The sequence below is a fragment of the Tinamus guttatus genome, unplaced genomic scaffold (assembly GCF_059628265.1).
Source record: "Tinamus guttatus ecotype Peru unplaced genomic scaffold, ASM5962826v1 Tinamus_guttatus_pri_ptg000602l, whole genome shotgun sequence".
In the NCBI taxonomy this organism is placed as follows: Eukaryota; Metazoa; Chordata; class Aves; order Tinamiformes; family Tinamidae; genus Tinamus; species Tinamus guttatus.
In genome coordinates this window covers 6,168,141-6,179,977 of record NW_028289136.1, presented here as the reverse complement: position 1 = coordinate 6,179,977, position 11,837 = coordinate 6,168,141, and the positions used below count along the sequence as shown (strand labels likewise).

Sequence of the window (11,837 nt, the reverse complement as noted above, 5' to 3'; positions counted from 1 at the left end):
CTTATCGTACCTCTAAGCCATTATTTTTGCTTTTTATAGAGAACAGTCCACAGCACGAGGATCGTGCGATTGCTGAATGCACTCTCCAGAATGTCAATATATGCCAAATAAAGACCTTTTTTTTAAGTTTTCAAAAAGGGATAAATTCTAAATAACTAGACTGAAATGGATTATACTCTCCTTTCAGCACTGCGAGTTTTTTCTTATCCTTTTTCAAGAGTGAATATGTAACAGCCCCATCAGATCTACAATCACCACATGGTACTTTTTCCAAGATGCAGCAAAGTAAATGAGCACCTACTGAAGTCAATCAGATGGAGAAAGCACCATCATTGCCAAGAGCACAGGTTTATTTTCAGGCTTGCTTTTTTTTGTTCACATAATATATTTAATGCATATTAAACAAAACATATCTTGGGTCACTGACCAGCGCTTCTTCAATTCGAGCCCTAAAATGGAAATACCATTGCAGTGATTCTTGAGAAGTCGCAGCTTTTTCTCTCAACCTTAAAGTTTAACTAGGAAAAAGCTGTTTCAACAGCCTGGTTAAAGCTTAAAAAATTAAGCATCTTCTGTTACTTCGGTGTTATTTGCGGGAAGAAAATCTTCCTGAAATTCCACTTTCTCTGGATAGAGCTTAATGTAGGTGTCCACCATTAAATCTAAGTCATGTTTTATATCAAAGTTTATGTTGAGCAGAGCTAGGTTGCTTGACCTTTGTTCTGTCAAGGTGTTTTTCAAGTATGCCTTTAAGCGCTTTCGTCCTACTTCATACTTCTCATTCTCCACCTTCATCACTGGAAGGATGCACAAGACTTTGAGCAATGCATATACATTAGGGAAAAATTTTATGTCGGGCAAATGAAGTGCTTCATAAATAGTAGCTGGAAGCTCAATGTCTTTTCCTCTGTGCTTCCACTTGATTCTCCAACAGTGAAGCTCAGCAGAAAGCGTGTCAGGATTAGGCAAGTCATTTTTGAACATATCAGCATGATGCTCTTCACATGTATTGAATTTTAGCTGCCCCATGACTGAGGGCACTAATGATAAACATTTGAGAGCTTTTAAATGTTGTTCTGAGAATATATCTTTTAATTCTTGAATAATGTGCTCCACTGCAGGGACGCTAAGGATTTCCTTGTAGTAATTTTCTGAAGTTATTTCGGAGTCCAAGTGAACGTGTTGTGCCCTACGAAATTTTCCAGGAAGCTTAATTTGTACGTCCAGTTTTGTAGCCAAATTTGTTGCTTCCTCAAACCAAAATTCATGGTAAACTTCAATATTTTCCATCACTTCATTCAGAGAATGCAACACTGCTGTTAAGCTGCTGGCTGCAAAAAACACATCTGACGTTTGTCCTTGGAGATTTTTTCCAAAGGCTCTTGTAAAAGACAGAACGTTTTTCAAAATTACAATAGTGACAATGAAGTCAAAATCTGTTAATGCACTTGAAAGTACAAACGCTCGGCCAGCAATGAAGTTGCTCCACCGGACGGACGAGTCACTGATAACACTATCCAAACACAGAACCAGTGCTTGTATCATGTCCACTAAAACCTCAAAAGCATCATGCCTGCCTGTCCACTGGGAACGGCAGATCTGCTTCAGCTGGTTACCTTTCTCCTCGTTGTTCTGAAAGAGAACAGAAATCGTATTGTCCAGTTCCACTAGCAACTGGGGAGACTGATTAAAAAAACAGCAGACCTCTTCGATTGTACCTAGTGCAATGGAAACATTAACAACGGGGACGGATTTTGCAAGCCATGAGTTTAAGGCACAGGAGGAACACAGCGTGTACACAGCTTGTGGATACTTTTCCAAGAGTCTTGTGGCTACAACTTTCATTTTAGAGGCAAACCCGCTGGAGACGATGTAGGCCTGACCTCGACAGTACTCCATGTTTAGACCCCACTTTTCCGTAACAGTTGTGTGGAATTTAACAGCTAAGATTTCGGGATCGGCCTCATAAGGCAAAAACCCTATGAATTCTTCTCTTAGATTATGAGAGTCATCAACAAATCTCACCAAAACTGGCAGATGTTCTTCTCCTGCTATATCTACTACTTCATCAGTAACAAGGGAAAAGAAGTGCGAGTCTCTTACTTCCCTCAGTGTCTCTTCTCTAATGCAGCTTTCACAGATCTCAAGCATTTGTTTCTGCTGAACTTTTGAACAATACTCAAGATTTACTGCAGTCATCTCGAATCGTTTCCTCAGAACTTCATCTCCAGCATTTATTCTATATTCCAGCAGAGCCTGGAAGTTATCTGAAGCGAAGATACCTTCTGGAAGCTCATCGACATTATGACCATCCAAGGGAATATTTTGTTTACCCATTAGGATCAAAATTTCAAACAGAGATTTGAGGTAATCTTTGTTTTCTCTTTCTTCAAGCGTTAAAGGAACAACTTCCTCCTCTTGTTCTTCCCCTCCTTCCTCCGAGACAGTGTTCTGTGCATTGCTTTCATTCAATTCTTGAGTTGCCTGTTCCCGCTCAAAGGCTTCATCAACTGCAAAACACAAAACACTGTAAGTATAAGACTACACAGGAGTAAAAGATAACCTGCTATCCCCACAGCTTTTTAAGTTACTGGAGGCCACAGAATAATGTTGCCAGTTTAAAAGTGAATGAGCATTTCAAAGGCAGTTGAGACTGGCTGTTTAAATAGAGCAGCAATTCAGCCAGCCTCACAATATACGTGTAAGCTTACAGTTACTGTTCTGCATTACCTTGTCTATTTTAGTAAATAATGCTTCTATGAGCCCAAATATTTTGCCCACTTACTCTTTTGCTGCTTCAGTGTTCTTATTTCCTCTTCACTCTTAAAGAAAGAAAAAAATATGATACAACTACCTTGAGATCTTAAAGTATTAGAACATACCAAAACCAGACACCAATGTTGCAGATGAGGCCACTTAAAAAGCGTTAATATTTATCAAGAAGGGCTAGAGGTGTAAAAGGAGGAGTTTCTTCAGACAGTTTATTGCCGTCATGACATACGTATCTACTAACTATGCAAAAATAGTTTGCTCCTACAGCTAAGGTTCCTATATAAGCAGAATATTCAATCTATATTTTACAGTTGCTGGTAAATCAGTTTTAAGGAAAAGCTCTGTTTTGCTATGACCATGAACCCCATCACCAGACACAACTGTCTTTTAATCTACTTTCTAAGTTTTGGTAAACAAGCAGACTTATCAAAATTATGAAGGAATATCTAGATTTCACCTGTCTTTAACACATAAACAGACCTTGGTAGTTGGAAGTAGCGCAGACCTATGGATACTTTTTCTGTAATTGTTATAAAAGGCCACTGACAAGTTACGATTCCACAAAGAACTGCTCTATCTTGGCTTATGCATGAATCATAATTTAGCATAAAATAAACAAGCACCCCTGAACTGCTGCAGACTTCAGAAGTGAAACAGGTTCACTGGAGATTATGCAATCCATATGTAGCAATAATTTCAATGTACCATCTACAAAGTGTAACCAGTTAGTGCTGCAACATGTAAAAAGAAGCCAGTATCAGCTCTGGACTAGAACAAATCATCTAAAGGATAATTTCATCAAGCTTTCTTTAGTATATAGTTATATTAGTGTAGTACTTAGATATTTAAATTATAATCAACAAAAAGCAGAATAGGAAGAAGAGAACCTAAATATGCTAAATATTATTATTCAATATTGCTATATAAAATTTTATCTGAACTTTCTTTGCATGTTTAAATAATAAAGACAAGTCCTTAAATTAAAAACTTACCAGCTCTTTTATCCTTTTTCTATGTCTGCTGTGAGGATTGTTCAGATGACTCGTAAGATCAAATATAGTTGGCACTGCATTATCTCTTAAAACTGTTCTGTAAGGACTCTGTAAAAAGTTAGACATCTAGATTAGGGATTTCTCTGGAAAGTTCTCTGCATGAATACAAAAAGGCCCAGAACGAATTTCAGATGTCATGCACTCCATTTCCAATTGCTTACATTTTCATTGTTACATTTTACAGTAAACTGAATCTGTCTTTTACATTTTGTATTTTTACTTTCTGATAATGCAGAACAAACAGAATGCATAATTTATATTTTGAGAGAAAACTGAAAATAAGAAGAAAGATATTCTTAAAAAGCATAACCACTTTTTCCCTTTATTCTCATATCATGTATCTCTGATAAAAGTCATTTTAATTTACCTTAATATTATTTCTTTAACTATTCAGAATATCCTAGATAAAAGGACACCCATACATGAGAAAGGAAACGATTTATTACTATTATTTATTAGTATTATGCTTTGGTTTTGGTCATTTATTTCATCACAATTCTGTGTGTGTGTGTGTGGGGGGGGGTTAAGTATTTTCACAATGTAACTGTTAATTTATGCATTTTCTTGCCCAGCTACCACGAAGACCATACCGAAAGTTATCTATCAAGTATGTATCCAATTAGTAGAAGGAAGAAAATAAAATAGTTTTATCTAACATCTAGAATAATTAAGTGAAATTTCACATTTGAATATACTGTAAACTTAGGCTGTCTAAGCTGGGTAGGTTCCATTATGTACCTAGTTCTACTTAAGCATATGGCTTGAAGTGTGCTTTAAGTAAACTAAAGTTTCATAAAACTCCAACTGAGATTCAGAATTAATTCCACTGCTTGTTTCTAGGGTGCTGGATACTCACAGACCCTGTGATGCATAATGCCACAAGAGCTGAAATTCTGACCTGAGTTAAATTATCCTATATAACTGGAGGATGAAATATGCATACACACACACACACACATATATATATATATATATATATATAAATATACACACACACACCTCAATCAGAGTGGAACTTGCCCATAAATTAAAACTTGACAAAAAGACCCAAATCCATTATTTTCTACTATTATGGAAGCTGTTAAAATCAGCAACATCTTGTTAAAAAGTAGAATTGAAAACTATGCATATTATTAACAGGAAACAGTGACACAATTTTAGATGGATAAAACACAGCAGGAAACAAACTGGCTGTAGCTCCTGGCTACAACAGATTGTAACTGAACACTATCCCACGACATACACACGTCTGTAGCAGCACATTAATGATTTTAAATAATTAGAGGCACACAAATGTATACTCCTACACTCAATATATTTGTATAATGTTGTAATATTCAGTGACAGTAAACAAAAAGAGCATTGGCTCATGTGAGGAAAGAACTGCAGCAGTGGCCAGAACGCCACAAACATATTAAACCAGAAGCAGCAGCTCAGCTTCTCTCTTCACCAACTGCTCATTTCCACCTCATCCTTTGTGCCAATCCAAACATCTGTAAGTCTGTGCAGTGCCTGAACCACGATAACGATCTCATTTTAACAAAGAGATTAATTTTCATAGAGAACAGTTACCCAAGGCATCACAGATTAAAACGCAACTGGTTTAAAAATGTTAATCTCATTTTGCAAAATGCAATAAGAAAGAGTCTGGTTTTACTTACACTTCTGCATATCATAGAAGTTTCAAAATGTTTAGCACACAGCCTGTAGTGCTTGTTGAGTTGATCTGGAGTTTTATCTTCTAAATCTGCTCTCCGACAGTTCTCTACCCACCTTTGACATCTACATGTAAACAAAAGAATTAGTTAGTTTTAGCTTTCAACATAATTCACAAGAATTTCAAAACCTTATCAACAGTTTGTGGGGAGTGAGCACTGTCCCTTGCACAAAGCTAGAGAAAGTTGTGTACACACTCCCTTGCAAAGTCCTACAAAATCTTTTTTAGAAACTGTTTTTCTCTTACTACTCACTATTTGACACCTATTTTCTCACTACTTAAGAACCCCAGCAAATTTATGTCCAAATCTTTCCCATAAATCTTATGTTCTTGTCTCTCTCTCAGAAACAGAGGTACATAACACAGTTGCTCATGAAAGCTGACCTGCTGGCACATCATCTTAAAAAGGTAGGCAAGAAAAGGCAGAGAAATGAGCTTTACAGACTAGATTAACTCAAAGCTTTTCAAGTTAACTTTCGAAGTTAATTTTCATAGCTGAAAATGGTTACCTTTTTCTGCCTCCCTTCAAAATTCAGCATTTTTCTTATTTATTCTGCTTATTAGGGAGTTTAGTGCAGATTTTTGAAAGATGCAAAAAATAAACAAACAAAAAACCCAGCTATTCTATAGACAGGACTCAGATCTGAGGTATTAATTGGGCTGTATTTCCCACCCAATGCAGCCTCTGCAATCATGTTCATGAATTTTTGAGACAGGAGTTGCATTGACTGATTCTGCACTGCTACTCAAGTAAAATTCAACTAAATCTATTAATCAAGTAAATCAAAAAATAAATCTATTTTGTTTGTGCAGTAAATTATATTATATATATAAGCAATACTATATATAAATAATATTACAACAATCATTAATACTTCAGTATTTAAAGGTCAAAAAACTAGCATCACAAAGCTACCAGTTCATTACAGCACACTGCTAAACAGACAGTTGAAAATATACAATGCAGATGACTAAAAACCTTTGCATGAACAAGATTAATGACTTGTTCATTATCCTAACCACAAAAAAGTGGCTCCACAAACTCCCATTCCCCTCAGGCTAGGTCCCTACCTAAACAAACTCAAGACCAGAGAACAACAGACTATGAAGAGTTATGATACTTCTGCCATAATGAGAAGGAACTTCCACTGTATTTTCAGTGATATTTTATTTCATTTACTAATCTGATGCATCAACCCTTCAAATTTCTCATATTTTAGATTATGTATATTTTTCTATTTGGTACATGTTGGCAATGCCCAAAAAGTTCTAGGCAAATACCCAGAGAAGTTATAGAGAGTCTGCTGCTTCACTAGGGCATATAGAGCAGAGAGATCTCACCATAACCCAGTCATTGCTGAAATAAAAAGGAAAAAAAAATACTGGGTCCACTTAAAAAAACAAAACGGTCGAAATGTTCTTACTGTTGATGTAAAAAGCAGAAGGTTCCTTACCAAATAAACTGCTAGAATTTATGAGACAACAATTATTATTTTTGCCTACAAACACATAACTATTGTTCATAAGAGAAGAAGGAAGAAGCAATAATTTATGGATGAGCAGGGCAGATGGCAGCAGAAGATGCAAGGAAAAAATTAAGCACCAAATATCCCCTTCTTCCTTCCTGACTTCTCTGGTTACATAAAAGTGGCTTTGGCTGCTGTCTTTTGTGCTGAAGTTGGTGCAGGACCAGAGAACAGAACCCGAGTCTTAAATATTCAGCTAACACATGCTGTACACTGTGTTAAAAGTGCTTCAGTGGCAAAATATTTGAGATTACATAAAATCCACTTCAATACTACATTTTCAGCACTGCTTTAGTTAACATTTATTAGGTTTTAAGGAAGGTTTTCTTCAGTCACGAACACAGTATTATTTCCAGAGATCTGCTGACATCTCATGGAAGTTTGAAAAGCACTTTAAGTTCAGGTGTAATTCAAATCACATATTTTACCTCAGTGCTGGTGAGCTACGGTAGAATAGCATCTCTGTCGCTGAAAAAATACTATGTTCTAAATACTCAAATGAAGCACAGATGGACCTTATTAAGGAGATCACTACATAGACCATGCAAAACTATTAAAATGAACATCCCTGTTGGGGAAAACGGAGGCTATTTATTTGCATTCATGTTTGATGTGGAAAAAATACCCCACACACCATACATTAACCACAACCAGTTCTTCAAAGCTTGGTCATTTCACCCCTTCTAATCCTCTCAGAGGAAGTAAATGAAGTTTATCTCAAATAACTGGTTAGATTGCACTCATTAATGCTCTAAAGTTCAGTTTTGGAATGTCTAGCTGAAACTGCTTAGCACCGAACAGGGAAAAAGCAAGTGTAGGTAACAGGTTTCTACAACAGCTCGTAGTAATGGACGGTTGTACAAGCAACACATCGCCTGTCATTTACCAGTTGTAGATCACTGCTATACTTCAAACAGAAATAAATCAGTACTATCCTATGGCCTGCAAAACCACATAGATTACAATGACCTATCCATCTTTAAATGCTTAGAGTTACTAAAATAGATCTTAACACCAATTTCAGAGATTTCTATAGGTTTAAATGAGAAAGGTAGCAGATATCAAGGAAAGAAAAAACAAGAACAAGAACACTAAGTGTAAAGGGGCTGCCGAGACATCTTTGTCATTGAAACTAATAGTTTAGGTCCAAGTCATCTTTCTTTTGTACAGTGTAAATGACCAAGCAATCCTTCAAGGCAAATGTTATCATTATTTTATCTGATTCTCTCACAGGAGGATTAATCTCAATTATTTCATGGTGGATATGCAAAACATGGATACAGAAAGCAAGCCTACTTACACTGTTGCTGTTGCAGAAATACAAACTCATAAATACTTCTTAAGCCAAAGAACTTTTATGGACATTTCTTTTTCATTTTATATTATTCAACTGATTGGAGCTGACATGAATTGTTTTTTCATTAAGTCTTTAATACCTTAATAAGGTATTAAAAATAGAGGACTTCCATAAAGAATGGTAGCATTATGATTCTGAAATACAATAAAATAATACAAATCTTTAAAAGTAGTGGCAGTTGTTTGGGTACCTGCATATTTTAGGTGTATTTCTGTAATGCTAACATGAAAAAAAAATCATTCAAAATGTCTTTCAATAGGAGGAAAAAAGTATAAACTGAAGGGGATATTTTCTTCAAATAATAAACTATAATCACATTTGCTCAGCTTCACACGACTTGTTTGCAACAAGAAATCCCAAGAAAGTAGGCACAATATTTGGATAGCACCAAAACTCCTTGATCCTGCACAATCTGCAGCCCCTTTCTTTGCCATGTAAGAACCTGCAGCTTGAAAAGCACAGAGGATTGAGAGAGGAATGAATTGGGATAATCCTAAATTAAGAGAGTAGCCAACAAACAATATTGATTACTGCTTTCATCAAATGCACAACTATAGTATGGGTTAAACTACACAACTTTGCAGTGTATATGTACTGTAAAACACAGCTTTTATGCAAAGCATTGTATTCACTCAGGAGTGTGTGAAAACATATGCAGAAAAGAGCAATATGAAGACTAGGTTTGCACCATTATGCGGTTTTTGGGCCTGACATCTGGGCTTAGGGCAGCACAGCCCGTGCCTATTGCTGCTCCACGCACCCCCTCTGTCGCCCCACACCTTTCAGGACCCCCTTCCCATCATCACCATACATCTTTCAGGGCCCGCCCCCCCATTATCACCACACATCTTTCAGGATCCCCTACCCAACATCACCCCACACCTTTCAGGGCCCTCTCCCCCATCATCACCACACACCTTTCAAGACCCCCCTTCCCATCATCACCATATATCTTTCAGGAATCCCCTCCCCACACTCATCATCACCACACACCTTTCGGGACCTCTTGCCCCCCCACCCCCACCCCATCACCCCCACACACCTTTCAGGCCCCCCCCCAATTCTCACCGCTCCCCCATTGCTCCCCTCCCTCCCCCCGCCCCATCACCCCCACACACCTTTCAGGCCCACCCCCCCCCAACACAACCTCACACCTTTCAGGACCCCCCATGGATTCTCCCCCCAATAAGGACCCGGGGGGGGGGGGGGGGCTGTCCCGGCTGCGCATGCGCAGCACCCGCCCGCCTCCCGCCGCGGCCCGCAGGGTCCTGCACAGCCCCGCCCTCCCCCCCCCGGCGGGTCGCGCGCGGCGGCTCCGTGACAGGGGGAGCCGGGAAGCGCCGCCGCGGGGCCGGAGCGCAGCGACGAGGCCCCAGACGACCCCTGCAAGGCCCCGCCGTGCGACCCCTGAGCGCCCGCCCGCCTGCCCGCGCGCTCACCTGACCGGGTCCCGGGGGAAGCGGAAGAAGGCCAGGTCGGACTGGGTGCTTTTGCGGGTGCAGTTGGGGGCCGCGCAGAAGTTCGGCATGGCGGGTGTCCCCCTCCCCCCGCCACCGCAGCCCCCCCAGGCGTTGCCGCCGCCGCTGCCCCTTTAAATCCGGTGGCGGTGGGGGGGGGTGGTATGTGGGGTGGAGGAGGAGGAGAAGAGTGGCGGAGGAGGAAGGGGGGAGGCGGGCGCTGGGGGGGGCAGCGGCTCCACACTGCTGTGAGCGGCCGGGAGGATTCACCGCCGCCCTCCGCCGCGGCGAGGGCCGCCTCCTTCCCACAATGCTCCGCTTCCCGCCGGCGGCGCCCGGATGCGCGGCGCGCATGCGGCCTGCGCGCACCCCCGCCCCCCCTCCACACACACATGTGCGCCTGCGCGTCCCTGTCCTCCTCTCCCCTCCCCCCCGCCGCATGTGCGCCTGCGCCTGGGGAGAGGCGGGGAGGGGAGCCGCCGCGGTCTGCGCGTGCGCAGAATGGGCTGGGGCAACACGTCTACCCGAGGTGGTCGGATGGTTCCCTCCCGACGGCACAAAAATCTCCAATAAACGTCGTAATTTAATAATAATAAATGCTCCTAATCTTCCATTGCGAGCTTGCTGTGCTCAAGGAAGGAAAAGAGCCAGCTCTGGTCTCACCAGGAAAGAATGAGGAAAAAAATAGAATTCCAAATAATAATAACAACTTCATTCCATGCCAATAGGGACTAAGGAATTTAAGTGCTGTATCCTGCAGTTCAGCTTGCCCAAAGCAATGCTCAAGTGGGTTTCCCGAGTGATGATAGCTATGATTCCATGTTGAAGTGAGGGTGTCAGTCGGCAGTGCACAGTCGTCCTGGTGGTTGCTGTTAACGGTTGTTTCTAGTTCCTTGGGTTGAATTGAACAGCCTGTGTCAGCCTGGGTGGGTGTTTGCATCTAGCTAACCCTGAAGCCTTAAGTAGTCCTGTAATTAAAAATCAAGCAAAATATCTGTGCTTCATAATACGTAAATGAGCTGCTAAGCAGAAACACAAATAATAGAGACTGTATGAAAAATGTCCTGCAATTGTGTTATATTGACTACGTATGGTCTTAAAAATGAACTTCAGTTGTGGAATGAGGTCATAATCTTCTATATCTTTTGTTTTGCGTGTTAGGAAGACGTTGTTAATCCACAACCTGGATAATGAGATAAATTAAGAATTCACTGTGTGTATTTTGAGCAATAAGGTAATGAAAACAGGAAGAATAACTAGTATGAAGACTTCACCAGTTCTCACATAGGCTAAAAACAAAGTAGCTCATTAAAAAAAAAAAAGAAATTTGGGTAGTTGGAATAAGAAAAATACTGATTCATTGACTACAACCAACAGATGGTTAGAGGCAACAGGAGTAGGAACTGTGAAATATATAAATCTTGATGGTAAACAAGAATGATTTCAGGTACTGTAGTGTTGTGATGTTATAGTGTAAAAATTCGGCTTTCATATAACTCTTTAATGTCACATAAAAAAAAAAGAATGCTAACAAGGAGATTTGCAGGGCATTTGGAAGCATAATCCAAATCTATGAAACAGGCAAATTGTAAGTTTTTTCAAAAAGTACATAATGTAAAATAAAACTCATCTGATTTGCTTTGGTTAACTTCAAAAAAAAAGCTGTATCACTGGAGCAATTTCAATTACATTTCACTGAAGTAATTTAATCATTTGGTGATAATTCTCAATTTTTATGATGCAGTCCGACAGTACATTTCCCATGTGTGTTGAATATTTAATTGCTCTGATCACTTAGTGTATTTTAAGGGCTAAATTTATATACTTCACCATGCTCCAATTGCATTTTTTTCAATGTGGTAGCACATAGCAGTAAAAACTGAGAGGTTTCCAGGTTCTCTGTGCATGGAACAGTTATCAGATATTACAGTCCCTGTACTGTCTGTTGGATGGTTC

The 11,837-nt window shown here is 39.8% G+C and overlaps 1 protein-coding gene across 1 annotated transcript; it reads right to left on the bottom strand.

Annotated features, from left to right (window-relative positions):
* Positions 1-365: 365 nt before the first annotated feature.
* THAP12 (THAP domain containing 12) lies at positions 366-9,970 on the bottom strand. Its single transcript, XM_088535028.1, has 5 exons — positions 9,864-9,970; positions 5,486-5,606; positions 3,765-3,872; positions 2,786-2,822; positions 366-2,510 (listed from the first exon to the last, which is right to left on the bottom strand). Exons 1-5 carry the CDS (start codon positions 9,950-9,952, stop codon positions 562-564), a joined length of 2,304 nt encoding a protein of 767 aa, XP_088391154.1. The 5' UTR covers positions 9,953-9,970; the 3' UTR covers positions 366-561.
* Positions 9,971-11,837: the final 1,867 nt, after the last annotated feature.